General features: G+C 38.4%; 1 protein-coding gene across 1 annotated transcript; it reads right to left on the minus strand.

Annotated features, from left to right (window-relative positions):
• Positions 1–6,730: 6,730 nt before the first annotated feature.
• On the minus strand, positions 6,731–19,102 carry dedd1 (death effector domain-containing 1). The gene is given in 7 exon segments (XM_034697304.1): positions 6,731–6,918; positions 7,239–7,613; positions 16,200–16,346; positions 16,786–16,914; positions 17,040–17,225; positions 17,228–17,557; positions 18,916–19,102. Coding segments are annotated over 6 exon segments (1,290 nt in total). The 5' UTR covers positions 17,514–17,557; positions 18,916–19,102; the 3' UTR covers positions 6,731–6,751.
• Between the last annotated feature and the right edge of the window lie 559 nt (positions 19,103–19,661).

Consider the following 19,661-nt stretch of genomic DNA (forward strand, 5'->3'; position numbering starts at 1 on the left):
TGGCGGACAGCCTGAAACCAAGTATTTTCAGACCAAATACTAATCTTAAGCTATGGCTGGGCCTACCTTGATCCCATAGAAATGAACAGTGAGGCTTTTCTTTATAGCAGTAGTAGAAAATACGCTTAGTTGCTTGCTAGGACTGAGATACATAACAGGACTAACCCCAACCTCTTGTGGCCCTGCTACATTAAAGCCAACATTCAACTAACTTAGAATAAAAACTGAAATAAGGTTAATTTGCCTTGCTCTGTCCAAAGATGACTTAATCCACCTACTTGCATCTTTAGATGTATATCGACCAAGAGTTCCGGGGTCTTTTAGCCCCCAGAACTACTTTACCCTGAACTAAAGGTTCCTCTGCCCTCATTGTTGTCTGCATTTCGACCGTGGGCTGAAGTCCCAGGCAAATTGTACAAATCAGGCCAGTGACATATGGAGAAAAAAAATGATATTATAATAATATGTTGAAATCTTAATAAATAACTAAACTAGTATGCATTCCCAGGAAATCCCTCTGTGTTTCAACAACTGTGTAAACTCCACAAACACTGTTACGTTCAACCCAAAGTCCCAGGACCTTTGAAAAGTACTACCCCCCAAGAAGGGGCTTTTCGGGGGGAGATTAACTACCCCATAACTAAATTTAGACCCTGGTTCCTCCAGTCGAAACGCATGTAGTTCAGGGGTAAAGTCCCTGGTTGCGGGTAAAGTTCCTGCGGTCGAAAAACGCCTTTTGGGGCTTCCTGATTAAAAATTGACTGCTCCATCATAAGAAGTGTTCTTCCACACAACTGCTTTGTTTTTTATCATGGTAAGAATAAAACACATCAAATATATTGTGTTCATTTGTTGGATTCAGAGATGCTGGTATATGTTACCAGATAAAGCCAGGTTAGCTTGTCCCCCCTGTTTCTTGTCTATTAGCCAGGCTCATCAAACTGGCGGTTGCTGCTGTAGTTTTGATCATCGTAACGGTTCTCTTGATTTTGGTAAGAAAGCAAATAAGCATAGAACTCCCAAAAAGTCATACGATTGCTATAGGCACCCAGACTGATTGGGAGACTGTGTAAAGCTTTGAGCGCCATTGTGTTGTTGGAAACACATTTCTGGGAGCAAGTGAACACCCTGTGAAAGCCAGAATGAATCAAGGGGCTTGGAGAAACGCAGTTTAAGAGATGGGTCCAGGGTATAGAAGTCCTGTTGTTCACGCCATTTTGCTGCCTCTCAGCAACACCTCAGAGAGGACAATTGATCTGAGGATGCGCAGCCTGATGGGAAAGAAAGGTGGTTGAAGTCACTCTGCCTTTGTCTGTGTCTGCCTCGTCCTTGGTTACTTGTGAGCATAATGCTCCTGAGTGCTCCAGATATGCGTCCCAATTTCTTTGACAAACAAATCTTTCACAGTGGCAGTGTGATCCAAGAGGGAGTCACTGCTGAGAGGAGGAACACAGCAGAATCCTTAGAGTTGGATCTGTATAGTTTTGCAGACTTCTCAGACAGAGTGCCTGGGTCTCCCTGTGGGCATCACATCGCTGGTCGTGCTTTAAGGCTGGGTGTGGTGAGAACTGGGCTTTCAAAAACCTCACTTTTCCCCAAGGCAGGCCTTCGGCAGTTTAGCTGACCATCAAACAGGGCATACTCTGAACAGGGTAGAAACGGCCCTATCAGGTTTCCCCCTGAGGGTTGGAGCTGCTTACTGCTCTCCATGATGGCAGGTCAATAATAAAACTTCATTTGTACACTCGGTACGCTACGGTTTCAAGAGGCAAAGTTGTTAAAAACCAAAGATTGTGAGAAGGACCTAAGCAGAACTGCATCAATATTAATGAGCCCTAAAAACTATCATTGAAGTTTTGTTGCAGCATTTATGACTGCAAGTTCTGTGTGCAACTCTTTCAGTACACAATGGTATACAGTGATATAATATTGTGTAGTGATATAATAACTTTAAAGCGTATCTTAAACTAGCCAATCAAACTATGAATCATAAATAATAAGTGTAGATCCTGGTGTTTAAGTTGAAAATGCCACATCTTTTTTAGGATCCTTGACTGGTCTATAACAGCACCATGACCTTATTAAAAAACAGTCAGCAAGAAAAGCATGGCCACCGGAGTCACATGAAGCCAATGTGCACCAGGTTAGGTTGATTAAAACTAAAGACAGTCTAGTTAGACAGACTTTTGTCTTAAAAGTGGTCTGTATGTAATAGATCTACATTTTTACTGAGCAATTTTTAACCCACTAAAAAATCCAAATTCAAATCTTTGGATAAAACAATACTGTGCTGTATGGTCTGGGTTTGAATGACATATTTCATTTAACCTGTCAACGTGTTTGTTAATATATCAGAGTGAAAAGTGGTGACTCCTCTCAGTGCCCTTTAGCCGACATTTACATTATTTATTCATGTGCTTATGGACTATGTTGGTCTACTTCAGAAGAGTTAATTATGTCCGAGGAGGCCGACTGATAATGTGAAACACTCCTCTCATCATGAGGAATCAACACTTAGATAACAAATAATTGTTAAATGATACATTTAAAACAAGAGGTAAAGACCGCTGGGCTAGGGTTGCAAAATTCCAGAAATTTTCAAAGTTGGAAACTTTCCATGGGAATTAACATGAATTTATGGGAATTAACAGAAATTTACTAAATTGAAGTTTGGCTCTTAATATGGAACTTAAATATATTTAGGGAAAATATATTTTAGTATAATCCTGACCAAAACAACCAGATTTCATGCAAGTACAGTTGAATATCTATGCTATTCCTCGATCACATGCACATAGCTTATTGCAGGGCTATTGAGACCACGCCCCCTACATGCTCTTTTCATTGAACATTTTGAATGGGATTTTGTTGGGATTGCATTTTTGTTAATTTTTGAATGGGTTGGGTCGGGGGAATGAGTAATATTTAAATCAACGTTCATGTTTTTGTTCTTCATTGAAAGAATTGATTGTTCAATAAAATATTTAACACTTGATAAAGTTCTACTTACAAATAAATCTGTTTTAATTTTATTATTTTGGATGGATTTCTGCTTATAACAAAACAAATATTTCTGCTTGGATATGATACCTTTCCATTAAATTACCCTCAATTCCCAGTTAATTACCATTAATTCCCATAATTTCTAATTTGGAATATTTCCAAAATTCCCCAGCTTAAATTCCCATGGAAATCTACCCAAAATTTTCCACCCCTTTGCAACCCTACGCTGGACTCACTTCTGTTATTTCTAACTAACATAAGATTCAGCACCCAAGAAACCCCTTTTCCTGTCTAATACAGACCTACATGCAGTACATTGCGTGCACAATTATTAGGTAAGTTGCATTTTTGTGAATATTTCAAAAACTATATCAACAGTCGTTTTCAAATTTGTTAGGAAGTCAGATAGTGAATATATTTCTTCAACTGTGTGGTTAAAATGATGCTGTTCTGCTGTATTTCTAAATAAATGCAGAATATGCAGAAATGAGTGTGCCAAATTATTATGCAAGTTGGTGATAAGAGTATATAACTTTTGAAAATTAAAAACTAGGCACCATTTTAAACGTTCTATTGATTGAAAATAATAATATTTACTACAACTGTATTCAAACTTCAACAAAATCAACTGTTTTCTTTACATTTGTATACACAATAAAACTGTTAAAGTCTTTAAAACATTTCAAATCTAAAGTGCTTCTCAAATGTTCAATATAACCTCCTTTTCTTTCAGTGAGGGTCAGAGGTCACTAGTAAACAGATTTAGTGAGGTTTCCGATGACTTCTCTGCTGACACTGTGAGCTGTACCTTGTATGGCTTTCCAAAGATGCTCTTTTGAGCTGTATTTCTTGCCATTACTGTAAATTATCTCCTTTATTATTGATCACAAGTTCTCAGTCGGGTTGGGATCGGGTAAGCAGGTAGGCCAGTTCATGAGGTGTTCCTCTTTTGTATTTTCCTCCATGGAGGAAAAGTCATTCAGCTAAAGTGAAAAAGATGCAAGTGTTCATGCATGAGCACAATGCACCGTCACATGCCTCACGTTATTCCCAGGACAGGATGGCATCTCAGGGCCTTAAAGAGGATCGCCTCATGAACTGGCCTGCATACAGCTCAAATACAACTCAAACAAGCATCTTTGGAAAGCCACACAAGGTACAGCTCACAGTGTCAGCAGAGAAGTCATCAGAAACCTCTCTAAATCTGTTTACTAGTGACCTCTGACCCTCACTGAAAGAAAATAAGTTTATATTGGACATTTGAGAAACACTTAAGATTTGAAATGTTTTAAAGACTTTAACAGTTTTATTGTGTATACAAATGTAAAGAAAACAGTTGTTTTTGTTGAAGTTTGAATACAGCTGTAGTAAATATTATTATTTTCAATCAATAGAACGTTTAAAATGGTGCCTAGTTTTTAATTTTCAAAAGTTATATACTCTTATCATCAACTTGCATAATAATTTGGCACACTCATTTCTGCATATTCTGCATTTATTTAGAAATACAGCCAACGTACTTTGTAAAGCATCATTTTAACCACACAGTTGAAGAAATATATTCACTATCTGACTTCTTGACAAATTTGAAAATGACTGTTGATATAGTTTTTGAAATATTCACAAAAATGCAACTTACCTAATAATTGTGCACGCAGTGTATAGACGTATGATGTCATGCAGATAATTTTCTGCAGAAACTGGACTTAGGCTGCGTATGAACACATTTTGGTGTGAAGGAATTTCATGATACTACTAGTGCCACAGTCCTAGTCATTTTTAACTGTCATTTTTCGAGTAAACATAACAGTTATAGTCTATTATATATAAATATATTTACAGGTGGTCTATATAGCTGAATTTCTAAATCAAATTGTACATAACATCTATTAAGAATTATCTTGCAGCGAGAAAACTGTGTTTTCATGAATGTGTAGACATTCCTATTGGTTGCAAAAATGAAGCATGTTATTTTGATTCTGATCAAAAGCAAAGGCAAATTTCCTGGTTCAAAAACCTGTCTTATATCATCATCAAGAAGCAGAAAAGCAGTGATTTCTTCTATCGTGATTGCTGAATGAAAGATTACTGTGAAGGAACAAAATATGGTACATCAGGGGATAGTTTGAAAAATAAGTTAGAAGCACACAGCATTCTTGGGTTTCATCAGACGAACAGCTTAGAGCACAGGGAAATAATTAAAGACCTGAACCATGGTGACCTGCATTAGATGGTCCTCTTCAGACCATCTGTGGGGGGTCGTCGAACTCCCACTAATACAGGTAACACAGGGTGAACTGAAAAATGACAATCAAGAAAACAGACAAATAACACAAACAAGCACCGTAACGAGATGATACAAAGAGATTCAACAGAAGACGGTGAGCGTTCCTAAAATGATTTGCAGCACTAGGAAGAGGTTTCTGTTATATTTGTTTGTAGAATGCTCTTGCAGTATGATAAACCTGTGTTGAAAAATGTACTTTCTTTTCTGGCATTATAAAAAGGGTAACATTTTATGTAGTTTTGGATATTATATAATATCAAAACAGTAAAACTAAGGTTTTGAAATTTTAAAATAGTCAAACAGTACAAAGAAAAAGTTTTAGCCATTAAACCTTTATTCACCAGAAATAATGTTCAATATAGAAATATTTCACAAAAAGAATCATCATACCAAAGCAAGTTAAATATTAACAAAAAGGTTCCCCTGAATTATTATTTTTTCCCCTCTTTTAACAATAATATTCTGAATAAACATTAACAAAACAGTTTATCAAAATCATGAAAGGAAAACATGAAAATGAGTCCATTGTCCTTCCCTCTGCCCAGCCTCGAAGAGCTCTGAGCTTCAGACAGTAGCAAGTCTGCCTGCTTAAGTCGTGCCTGTATGAAGGGACTTAGAGGAGGGGCCTTATTGATCTTCTTCTATGAGTGAAGTCCAGGCATTAGTTCCAGCAGGGTGAGTAGACAGCTGTCTGTGAGCCACTCTACTGGGCCTACATAGCAGGGCTGAGTGGAGCTGGGATGTGCACTTTTGATTTTGATCTCTCCAACATCACTTCTATTGACCGACGCACTGTCCTGTGCTTTACTTGCTGAGAGAAGCACTTGCTGAGGCCTAGCTGGAAGCCCAGGCACAAGCCACCATTGCATTATCCTGGTTGCTGTTGACAAGCTTTGGATGATGAATCTTCCATGGTCTGCTGAGGTCTAGCCCTAATCATGGCTGTCATCTACTTGCGACTGCTGTATCCACTGACCACGGCAATCACAAGTCAGGTTATCATGGTACACAGGGCTGAGAATCCCACTGTTTGTTATCTAGGTGTAGATGGGTGGACTAGGCTCTCCAAAGTTAGACACAAAGGTCAATCTGTGCTGAGAGCAGTCCAATTTTCCATTTGTGCTCATCTCTCAAATATATTTTAAAGAACAGAAACTTTTTTGGCAGGTTATACGTTCCTTTAAATTAGTTGAAATAAAGTAAGTGCCAGTTAGCGTTATTCCTCTGTTAAAACAAGTAAATCAACCAGCTGTCTAACTGAAGTATTTCTTGTTCACTCTTAAGGTGTTTGTGTCCACTACTTTTGAGAGCCATGTTGGAATCAGAATGTCCTACTTTAATTCATTAGATTTGCAAAATGATTGGTTAATACTCGAGAAGGAGTTCCGTCTTATTTTGGCCCTTGAAGTCTATATACATGTACACACTAGTACAAAGAACCCTTGTTTATGAGTATAAGTTTTATTTGTGGAAGCCCAAATGTATTAACCATATGAAATACTTCTTATGTTCTGAAAGGCTTACCACTTGATCTTGTGGTACAGGCTTGCTTGCTCCTGTTCTCACTGAGGCTAAGAAGGAAACTCTTGCTACATCTTGTCTCATCTTGGCATCATAGAAAGTAGCACCTGTGCATGAATCCAAGAGGAGAGCACATTGATAAATTATTATTTTGTTATCACAAATAATAGTAATATTTATACAATAGAAAGACAATTCAGAAAATGTAAGGCCTGTTATCAACATAAAGAACAGATGGTACGTGCTGCCACCTAGTGGTTATTAAGTGGAATGCAAATACAAAACAAGGCCTTTAGAAAGCTTCCAAATAGGCATGCAACCATGTTTTTCAACAGCAATGACTACTATTGCATTCTTTAGAGACACTAAGATACAGAATCCACAGTCTTATCAGCCTATACAGCCCAGTAAGTCTCTGCACGCCCACCATTTCTGCGTGACATCGTTCTCCTGGCTCTTAGCAGCCTCCGGCCCTCCTCGTAGTCGTCCTGATCCACACTGATCAGCAGGTGGACACCCTCCATACCTGCTGCCATCCTCAGGGAGTCAGTGATGAAGACTCCCTTCAGGGCCTCCAGCAGATTCCCGCTCAGGTAGTCACTCCAGAAGGCCTCGAGGTTGTCCAGCTCTGTGAACTTGATGTCACAGGCGACAGAACCCAGGTCTCTGGCACGAAGCAGCGAGTTGGCTTGGCTGAACAACTCAAACTGCCGCTCCAGGGGCTGCTGTTTGTCTGAGGAGACACCATCACGGAGTGCCGACTCGTGCTCCAGGTACTCGGCCCGGATACGCAAGCGGATGTCTGATAATAGGAGGGGGAGGGGGAAGCAATGGGGGAATGGTGGGGAGATGACGGGGGGAGTGGGGGTGGAAGGTTCATGTAATGGAAGGGTACAGGGCGGAGGGTGAATAATGAGGGAAAGACGGTAAGGAAAGGGAAGTAAAGAGAGAAAAGAAGACAGTGGTGAAGGGTTAGGAAAAAGAAGGAAAGGTTACAGAAAGTTAAACAGAAGGAAAAAGACAAATTGGAGAGGCCCACGGAAGAGACAGAGAGGGAGGGGTCATGAAGTCAAAAGAAAGGGAAGAGAAACAAAGACAAGAAAAAGTCATTAAAGGAGAGCTCATTTAGCTTATCTTCATAAGAGCATTACATTAAGCAAGGATTTGGAAAAGGGGCTCAAGAGAACAGAGTTCCCAAAGGGAAATGTGATCCAGTGGGCTGAGTACTTATTGGACTGGAAATTGGAAACTGAAATACTTCAGGACCTCTCTCTTGATAAAAGAGCAAATACAGAGGTGCAGAGTGCAGAGCAAACTGTTAATTAAGTGGAGCACTTAATTAGTACTAGGCGGATAAGGCGTTTTGCTTTTTTTGAAACAAAAAACTGCTGCAACCCCTTCAGTTTGTTTAGGTCAAAAATAGCTGCTGTGAGCATCCAGAGAAACACACAATAAGGAGTGTAAAACAAGAAGTGCAGTTCCTTTTCCTCCAAGCAATTCCACAGCTTTAATAATTTACAGTGAGTGTTAACTTTATGACTCCAAGTCAGATGAAAGTTATGCATCAGGATTTTCAGGATGACACCTGCATTCATTCATAATTTATCGATGAGGAGTTCATTTAATGAACATATTCAAATTAGTTAGACAGCTGGAGAAATATTGTGGTGGCAGTGATAAAAGCAACATAGCAGTGTTCAGCCATGAAGGGGGTTTTGTTCCAGCCTGGTGTTTTAAAAGCGCCACATTCATTCTGATCAGCATGTTTTATGGTGATAACAGATAGCTGCTGGATTTCCACACTAACAGGATTGGCGGTCATGCAACAGCACGGCGAGAAAGATCAGAGGATACATACTGTACTGAGCAAAAGCACTGTTGAGATCGTCCCCCATGTCATTATTCCAGAGCTTCGAGTGGAAACCAGCTGCTGAAGACTTTTGCTGCAACAAAAATCCATCTCTCCCACTCAAACCCCCTCAGTAGAGGTAAACAGTATTCACTATCAATGACATCCATTTCACTAGAAACATTCTACTCAGTGTCTAATGGCAAAGGGGGGCAGAATCCTTTTTCTAGACAGTTTGCATAAGGTCTCCAAGGAACTCCAAAGGTGAAATCTTGTTGAGGAAACAAAAAAAACTAAGAAGGCACATCATTTAAAAAATCATTTGAGAGTTTTTTTTTTAATTATTTTTTTTAATATTTGTCTCTATTGACAATTGAAGAATATGGGCACCAACAGAACATGATTCCCTATTACTTTGACCAAGAGCTATTTGAGTAAAGCTCATAATTGTGAATCAGATTTAAAGACAAAGATTAAAGTCTCCCTTGCGGGGGCTAGGGCAGAGAATCATTACAAGATAACATCAACGACTGGGTATGAACAATATAAAAAAAAGTTATGATTCCACAGATAAATTCCTACCAACTCAGGGGTCATGTTCATCCCTCTTCGTATTCATATTTTGTTTCAGGCTTTGGGGAGTGGCCCCAGGCTCAAGGGGAACAAAGTTTTGAAAATGCCAACATTAGAAATGCAAATGTTGAATTAGGGCATTGATTTTGCATGTCTTTAACATTTGTAGGAGGGCAGTGACCAAACACTGGTTTTCGTATTCAGACTCCGTCAGGCTGCAATTAGATTACTGGAGAAACAAAGGACTGGATCAAAGGGGACACTTAATCAATGAGGTTTCAGAGACATGTGTAATATGAAGGGATGGAAATAATGTCCAAGTACTGATATGAGAACTTTCAATTTTCAATTTCAATTTCAACTCACAAAAAATAATGTTTTTCTTCATATGGGCATCATGTTACATGCAAATGAAACACAGTTCACATGAATCAGACATTTGATTGTGATTTGACAAATAATAAACTCATGTCTCTAGAACAAGCCTCTTAAATAACTGATTCATTCTTTTTCAGGTCCATCTATCAACAACACAACAGATACAAGTTTTATATCATAAAATCTTTGTCTGCTACAGATCATGACTTTCCTCAGAGGACGACAATGACCAATACCAAGTGTTCATTCCTTTTTTGGGGTTTCATATAGCTTTGCAACAATGATTACCAGTGGACTGTTGAAACACAAGTCTTTCTCATTCTCATCTTAATTCATGACTTAAAACAAAAATAAAGATGTGAGCGTTGCGATGGGAGACACTGTGTCCTTCACTGTTAGGCAGGTGAGGAGCAGGTCAGTCATGATTGCCTTTGTCAAGAGCAAATACTGGCAATGAATTTTGTCCTCTAACCAAGGCATGAACAAATCACAGTTCGCCAACAGAAATAAAATATCCTCACTACAAAGTGTGGTGGTTGGCAGCACCATGCTACAGGGGTGCCTCCCTGCAGCAGAGCCTGTATTGCTTGAGAAGGCAGTGGGTAAATTGAATGTAGCAAAATACAGTAAAACCCTGGAGGAAAGACCTGCTGCAGCCCGCCAGAGAACTCTGACAGATTTATTTTTCAGGACAATAACTCACTGAGGTGTGTAGACAAAGTCTTTATCTGTGATCAGTGTCAAAAAGCATCCACTGTGATTCAATGTTGCAAAACAATATCACTTAAATATTTCCAAGGTGTGTGGTCAAAGACATTTTGTTGTATATTCCTTCCAAGTATATCAACAAATCAGCTGTGACAGGATGTTTTTCACTCTTTCACTTTTGTTACATTTACAAAAAATGTCAGATATGGCAGCATTTTAAAAGGGAAGCAGAAAAACTGCATATCACCAGACACTTTACGGTCTTATACAATGTTCAATATGGACTCGGTAAAATATAGAGTCAAAGCACCGTTAACGGTCGACCTTTTGGATCATTACACTGTGTGATGGCTGTGGCTATGATAAACACCTGCCCTTCATGCAATTACGGTATTTATGGATGGCCTCCATTTTTGCCTCCCTATTTCATACTGAGAGGGATGGGAGGTAGAGATAGGGGCACTGAGGAGGAGGCCATTTAAAACCAGAGGAACACAATGATAGTCATTTTGTTAGGGTTACAGAGCACTTCACGCTTCATCAGACACAGAGACATCCACTTAGACAGGACATTAGGAAGCACAGCTTTCATTTTCTCACTTTAAACACCAAGCCCGTTTGGCTTCCTCCATCTCAACCCAAAAAAAAAAAAAAAAGTTTAAGTACCCATTTACGAGGAGTCACTTGGCACGGAGAGCTTCAACTCTTTATCGATCCGTTTTTCTGCTGAATGACTGACCAAGAGAGTGGAGAGTTAGGGGAGTATTGAGAGTCGGGCAGACAGAGGTCTTGCTTTTCCTCATGGACAAAAATCACTCTCTCTACCATTTTGCGTAGTTTGAGCATTTAATGTTCGTTTTCTCCCTCTCATTGTGTGTGAGGATACTGTTTTCCTGACACACAGGTTGGTCTGTTTAGAACTGCGAACACAAAGAAAGAAGAGAAAGAGAGAAAGAGACAAGCACAAGTGGGTTGGATATCTGACTTGGTTGGTTTTTCAACATCAAGCAGGCATGGCACAGCACTCACTTCTCTTGGTTGTAATACGGTTTGAGTCAGGGAAATAGTTTGTACTGACAAAGTAATCAGGTCAGAAATACCTTAACTTAAGTTCTACTATACTACGCTACATATCAAAGTGTCTAAGTGGGATGCTTGGGACTTCTCTTACCATGACCATACCCTCACCTTCACCACACATTACTTAAAGTCCAACTCTAACATTAGTCAGGTAAGTCCATTTAACCAAGTAAGGACCTTCACAAGCACCCGATTTAGAGAGCAAAACACACTGCTGGTTTGAAGGTACCGATGCCTTATGGGCATTTGTAACAGCAGTTGTCATTGCCAGAAAGTAACCGTGACTATTTACTGAAAATGATCCAAAAGATTAATCATGACAGGGAAGAGTATTTGAGGTCTGTTTAAATGCTAGGGGGCCAGCATCGGACTGAACTGCCCTATCTATCTCTGCCCCCTCTTGACAAACACACACCTAGGTTTCACACGGGGCACAGAGATAAGATACAGCAGGAGCTTCCTTCAGCATAGCGCTGTTAGGTTATTTTCCTCAGAACTGCTTGAGTAAAGGTTACGCTGGCTCTTTTTTAGTAACGGTTGTCTGTTGGCAGCCATTTTAGATTCTCTGAAATGAAATACATGACCAGTCATTTATGAGAGGATGAGTACCTTTGTCAAATTAGCATTTTATCAACTTCAGAATCCAGAGCTGACTCACATGGAGTTTGAAATGGCAAGTATGATTTGGGTTTAGTTCAATGCAGATGTTAACAACCACATGTAATGAAGATATTGTGATGATAGAGGGTAGCCCAAAAATATAAGTGACACTTTCACAAATATGTCCAACATCTCACTGTGTTGTCAATGCAGGTTAGAGACTGACCTTAGTTGTGGACCCTATCTCTAAATATAAAGCTAATTCAAACCTTAACCAAAGATAACTTTAAGTTAATTCATTACTGGAGCTTTTCTTGTTTTATGCAACAAATAATCTTAAACATTTTTACCTCAGTTGCTGAAAAAGGTACCAGGACTACCTATAAATAAACAATCTTCCTTTATTGCATTGTTGTTTTAATGATGTATTATGTCATCATCTCCTGTAACATGATCTGCAAACCTACTGGCAGATTTTTTACTTTAAAACAGGGGTGTCAAATATGCGGCCCATGAGCAAAAACCGTCCCGCCAGAGGTTCCAATCTGGGCCATGGAACAACTTTGCAAAGTTAAAAAAAATTACAGGGAAGACATTAACTGCAATTTTTCAATAAAAGTAACTACTATTTAAAATTTGTCCTCTGGAGGTCGTATACAATCATAGTGCTGAACTGCACTTTTTCCCCGGGATTTTTTTTCTCAAAGTGAGAAAATAGATGACTTGCTGTTTGCATAATCTGGTTGAGATTCATAAAGACTTTTTGGAGCACTATAAGATGATCCACTAACTATTAACACTAGCACTACACCCCTGCATACAACACTGTCCAGAAAGCAAACTGTTCCTGCTGGAGCTGAGGGGTCCAAAATAATCAACTTTACCTTCTTCATTATTATAATCTATGTGTTCTTCTGCAGTAAACATTACACTCTGTGTCAGGTGAATGGGTAACCTGTGTTTGGTGTGTTGGCAGCAGGGTAAAATATTCAGCCCCACTGAATATTGATGAGACTCATCATGGTGAAAAATACAACAACTGTTTTTGTAGAAAGATAGTTCATTAAATGTGAACATTTTCAGAATGTACTTTTACTTTTTTGCGCTAAAACAAAGGGGAACATTTAGAGTTGTCGTTATTTATAGGTTATGATGTTATGATTTTACTGGTCCGGCCCACTTCAGATCAACTTGGGCTGTATGTGGCCCCTGAACTGAAATGAGTTTGACGTCCCTGCTTTAAAACATAAGAACTTAATCAGCCAACTGTCTGTAACACCAGACACAGTGAAAGATACTCTGCCACAACTCAATACAAATAGTATTATTAACCTTTGTTTTTTTTTTCTATGATCACGACTGCTGTATTTGTCAATATCAACAACTGTTTATTTATATTGAAGGCTCAGACTCCCCTGCTATGACAACGAAGCAGCAAGCATATTTGTGAAAATGTGTGCTGTCAACCAGGGCCATTATCCACTCAAAATGGCGGGATTTCAAACAGACTTCATGGAGATTTATCTCCATTACTTGGTTACAGTGAGCTCAAACACACCAAGATTTTTTAGTTTGCCATGATTGGCTTTAACATCAGCTGAAAACTTATTGGAAACAATTTAGGATTACTACTGCGGACTCAGTTCTGTGAAATACTCACACCAACAAACAATTTCAGAGAAAAAGGAAGGGCTTTCAAATAAAAAAATAACTCTTCCACAGTACACAACACTTGAGAACATTGTACGAAGGTCTTTAAAGAGCAAATCAGGGAATAGGGAAGGGGTCAGCTACATTGTGATACACAAGCATCCAATATAGAGCAAAGTGGCTACAACAACCCCTGTTGTAGCAGGAGGGGAGAGCCTCTATTACCTTAGGCATCGGCCCAGACTTGTGAGAGAGCGCATGCCTGAGTTGGTCACGCACACTGCAGTATGTATGGACAGAGCAGGGTGACACGCTTTATTGTTTTGTTCCTCAGTCTCCCCCTGTGTCTCCATGATCCTTTGTGTCTTAGGTTACTCGATCTGAGTCGCAATCCTGAGTCAACCTGGTGGGATCAAATGTGGAGTCAAGACAGCAACATGGTCACAGTCACAGGCACATCACTCATCCTGAATAGCTTAGAAAATCGGTCTTTATAATTAGACCTTTTTGGTTCATAATTGAGTCCAGATCATCAGTCATCTGTTGTAGTACGTATTTTTGACCAGAAGGTAATGGTGGACATTCAACAGAAATGTGTGACAAGGTCTGCATTAATAACTAGGGACATTTCACACAAAGGCAAAGTGACGTTAGAGTTATCTCAGTCTTTTTTTTCAGAGAGGCACTAGCATGGACTGATCAAAAGGCAGAACATACTTCAAATGTTGAACAGATAATTGATTTCAAAGTGCAGCTTTGAGTGGAGTAAGACTGTTTTGAACAACTGCTCAAAAAGATACGTGAGGTTCGACTGTTGACTGTAGTGACAGCTTTGGATCAAGACTGATGATAAAGCAAAGCAAGGGTTGTATCTAGTGTCAACTGGACAGCTTCTTTCAGTATGGAGTAACAAAAGAACAGGAGAAACCTACCAGTCTGTGTTCTTATACACAGCAGCAGCTGAACAAAGTTCAGTGGGTTAGACGAAAGGTGAAATGAGGGGTAAAGAACGTATAAAAAGCCACATACAGAATCGGATGGGGCAACATGAGCTCTCTGATGTAGCATGTTAAATAAAGACAATTACGGAGATATTAAATTCTTAACATAGCTAGAGTGTGTCAATTAAAACACGATGAGTAATGAGGAGATGCCAGTCAACTGAAAGCAAAGGGTAAGACATTTTTGATGGCGTGTTACATGTTTGTGTCCAACAGCTGAATTGATTGTTGAAAAACAACTTTTTGCTTGAGTTGTTAATCAGGCAGAGAAAGGAAATCAGAACAAGAGTAGAGACAGTGAAATGGTGCTGAAACCAGACAACACTTTTTATCTCTAGAATTTCAAGCAAACTTTAGTGTATTAAAAACCCTTGTACTGTATTTAAAGATCTAATATCCTGGCTTAAGTGACAGAAACAAATGTATAAGTGATATCACCTAATTTGGTCAGTTCTCCTACTTTAAATATTTGTTTCAAGGCACCTGGAGACTCATGTCAACAATTGCACTGCAGCTTTTTAGTTGTAGGTCACCTGAACATAGTATTTAGCAGCTAAAATGTTCATAGAATTAGCTTATATCCAAATTTGAAATCATTTTCCTTTTCAAGTTTCTTAACTTTCCTGATGCCCAGTTGAAGAGTGGTTATGTTTGGGCATTAATCAGATAAAATACAAAATTAGCTTGGCATTTGGCAATCAACCATGCACTCAGTTGAAAATAGTCACCCAAGATTTTCTTTTTCTGTATCACTGGCATAGCTTGCAAAAATGTCAGTTATTGTTTCTATGCAGTTTGAATGTATTTTTAGAGTTAGTATATTTTCATTTTGTAACAAATTCCTTCCATTGTGTTGGTGTGGCTGTTGTAATGCAAGCTAATACTCATCCACTGGGTTAAATTGATTACAGTCTTCCTACTAAAAGGGTCAAACTACAGGAGTGTTGGACTGTTTATCCACAATTTCCCTCTACTAACAAGTGAAGAAGAAATCTAGTCACCTTATTGCAAGAGAGTGTTTGGCCCAGATTATCTGGTAATGTGAGAGGTTCACAGACTTTAGATTCATCTGTCCTGTCAGGTTAGTATGAAATATGTTTCATACTTAGTATTTAAAATTTGAATGATTACATTGAGCTTTTCAAGCCAGAGAGATAATATTGTTTCAAACATTCTCCCTGTGTCTTTCTCCAAAGACAGCAAAAACTACAGTGGAATCTTGCTTCATGATGTGATGCTGGATTTAAGGGCAAGATCTCAATGCATATCACTTTTTGGGGTGATAGTGTTAAAAACATCCAAAACAATTAGTCTTGGTTTGCAAACTTCTTAACTTGAGCTGAGATTAAGCCTCAAGGAACAACACCAGAACAATGGAGACAAAACATAAAATGTGGTGATGTTGGATAAGATGTTAATGTTTTAAAATTGCAACGCATGTATGGTCAATGAAAATATGTGATAGTGTTGTGTAAAAGATGAAAGTAGGAAGTCAGGAGATGGAAAGCGAAGACGAAATCTCAGTCAAGAATGCAGGGGGTTCACTTACCACAGGACGCCTTATGAGGCAGCGGTGTTGGAGGTGGAGGCAGTGGTTGCTCCTGTCTGTGTGTTTTCTTGGGTCTGCGGCTCCAGCCATAACCCCTCGTCTTCCTCCTCCTCCTAGCAGGTGGCACAGGCATAGGAGGGTAGACACCTAACAGAACATGAGTTGATTTAGTTTTTCGGAATAGGAGGAAACAGTTTGACCATAGACACGGTGCTCTTGTCAGGGATTACTGTATTTTTCCAGATCCTTTTGCTATCTCTGGTACTTCTGTTAATTGCTTGAGGGTTATCTGTGTTTGATGATAGCTAAAAAACATAAACTTTTCCACCATCAAATGTTCACCATTTGCAGGTAATCACACCCCTAAACCCCTAAATAACAAAAACAACAAGAAACCACTTCATTCTTTCATTTTCTGTACATTTTAGTATGACCCAGGGAAGTAAATAGTGTACACTCTGAGCACAACAGAAAAATGGAACAAATACAATTTCTATGTCAGGATGCTGGTGCCTTTTCACAAAAAAAAAACCTATAATAATAGGTGTTGTGAAATAATAATTGTGTTTAACTAAATTGCACTTACCAGTTCTTAATTGCGTGTGAAAAGACGGAAGAGGTGTATCCATCTGTCTGCAGCTGTGTTGCATTCCAGAAATACACATCATCTCTCCATTCTCTATTCCATACATCTGTCCACCTCTCTCTGGAGATACTAAAAAGCATTAAGACATAGAGGAATCAAACTAGCAGGGCCATCACAAAGAGAGGTAACGCCCAAAGTACTCATCACAATCTCCAAATCATATATATAATGAGCACATTGTGGTTTGTCCTTACCTGTCCTCCTTTTCTTGTGGGACACTAAAGGCAGCAGATCATGGCGAGTAAGAACTCTCAGTAGTTGCAGTAGTGGCTCCAGGTTGCCATCACTGAGGTATCCGTTCTTTTCCAGTTCTAACAACAGCTCAAGGCCACTCTTGGGTTTAAAAGAGGCTAGTGTTGGGCCTTGGGAGTTCTGAGGCTTAACCTCCTCCAGGCATTGAGCAGTGCAGAACTTGGGGCTAGACCCGAGTCAACTGGATCACCCTCACAGGGCTCTACTGTCCAGCCTGCTGGGTCAAGCGGGTGTGAGGTATGGCAGGTTTCATTCAGGAGGAATGACATGACTTCAATATCGGTCTCTGTCAACTGACAACCAACTATTTCAAAGACCTCATGGAGGGACAACATCCCGTAGTAGTTGAGACACTCTGACTCATCCAAGTAAAATGAGTCCCTGAGGGGGTATTCTAGGTGATGCATTGTGGCCATTGGTCTGCCTTTGGCCCCTCTCCACTTTTCCACCTGTTTCAAAACTGTTAAGGATAAAAAACACATTAACAAATACATCTATTAGAAGTATAAAGCTACAACTCTATAAATGTGATATTAAGAAATGCAAGCATAGTTTTCTAGTGCCTAGTAAGATTAATTAAATCGTATGAATAACAGTTAAGGACTGTTAAATGAATGAATCAATCAGACTTTATTTATAAAGCGCTTTTCATACAAGGACATTGTAACACAAAGTGCATAAAACAACCTAAAATAGCATAAATTAAGAAAAAAAAAAAACACCCCCAGCCCCGACCCCGACCCCAAACCCACCCCGCAATCCTAAGGTTAAGAACACAATATATGCAACAATAGTAATAAAAACAATATAAAAATAAATAAATAAAAAATACAAAAGAAGTTGCTGAATGAACTGAGGAAACGCTCTCATCATATCTTAATGAGGAAACACTGGAGGTAAATTAAGATGTTAAAACTCAACACAGGAAATTAAAATCACCAAAATAAAATACATTTCTAAGATAACAAAACACTAAAATATTAAACCACTAAAAGAAAATAAGATAGCAAGTACATAATTAATAAAGTAGAATAAAATTGACTAAAATTTGAATTAGATAATAAATAAATAAATAAATAATACATAAGTACATAAATAAATAAAGTAGAATAAAAGTGACTAAGATTTGAACTGGATAATAAATAAATAAATAAATAAATAAATAAATAAGTACATGAATAAATAAAGTAGAATAAAAGTGACTAAAATTTGAAGTAGATAATAAATAAATAAATAAATAAATAAGTACATAAGTACATAAATAAATAAAGTAGAATAAAAGTGTTTAAAATTTGAACTGGATAATAATAAATAAGTACATAAGTACATATATAAATAAAATACAATAAAAGTGACTAAAAGTTGAACTGGATAATAAATCAATAAATAAGTACATATAAATTAAACAAATAAATAAACAAATAAAGTAAGGCTACTGAAAGCCACTTACTTTTCAAACTGATGTTAAAAACAACACGAATGTAAGTTTGCGGAACTCCAATGCAGTTTGAGTGAATTCCATTGTACTTCCTTACTTCATTACTTATCTTTCATTTCATCTCATTTTGAAGTCATTGAGGGCACTGTAACTCCGTTCTGTATTTATTAACTGGAAGTTTATTTGAAAGGCTTAAAAAGTTAAAAAGTGCACGTTTGCTGCTCACAGAAGTTTAGCTCACTTCCTTGTAAGCTAGCAGTTAGCATAAACATTCAGCTTTCGGTCATGTTGTTGTGACACTTTAAACATGTCCTCAGACCATAACAGAGTCTACTCCTCCATTTTTAAAGGGCCAGGTTTAAAACATTCAGCAGTCCTACCTTGTTTGTGTCAGCTCGACGATGATCGGAAACATTTAACCCCGGAGAAGTCAGCTGTGAAGTGTAGTTGATCGAAGTCGTTTGATAGTCACAGTGAACAGGCGTGCCCAGCGCTCAGCAAATAAACACCTTGATACGTTACGTAACGACGTCTCCCTGAGGGGACAGGAACAAAAACACAACAAGCTTTGTTGCCAAGTGAGCTCGCACACGAGAAAAGTGACGTGTTGAATAGAACACTGGTACTTAACAAGACAGTAAGGAAACAACAAGACAGTAAGGACACAACAAGACAGTGAGGAAACAACAAGACAGTGAGGAAACAACAAGAGAGTAAGGGTAATAAATATAAACCTCAACACAAATCTCAAAATTCTAAATAAAAATAAAAATACTATCTGTACAAAGAAAGGTAAATAAGTACTTTTAAAGACATAAAACAAGTTCAATTAGCCTAAGCCAGAGTGCACATGTAGTAAGATAAGATAAGATAAGATAAGATAAGATAAGATAAGATAAGATACTCCTTTAGTCGTCCCACAACGGGGAAATTCATGGAGTTACAGCAGCAAATAAGGTGTACAGTACAAGAATATATAAAATAATAATACAAAAATAGTTGAATAAAAAGACCTTTTTAAGTTAGCTTTTCATTTGTGATTGTACTGTTGTGTTGTTTTGTTTGATCTGTGTTATTTGTTATTTGTTTATTTTGCTTGTATTGATTTTAACAATTGTACAGTGTC

Source organism: Notolabrus celidotus, chromosome 12 (assembly GCF_009762535.1).
Source record: "Notolabrus celidotus isolate fNotCel1 chromosome 12, fNotCel1.pri, whole genome shotgun sequence".
NCBI classification, from domain to species: Eukaryota; Metazoa; Chordata; class Actinopteri; order Labriformes; family Labridae; genus Notolabrus; species Notolabrus celidotus.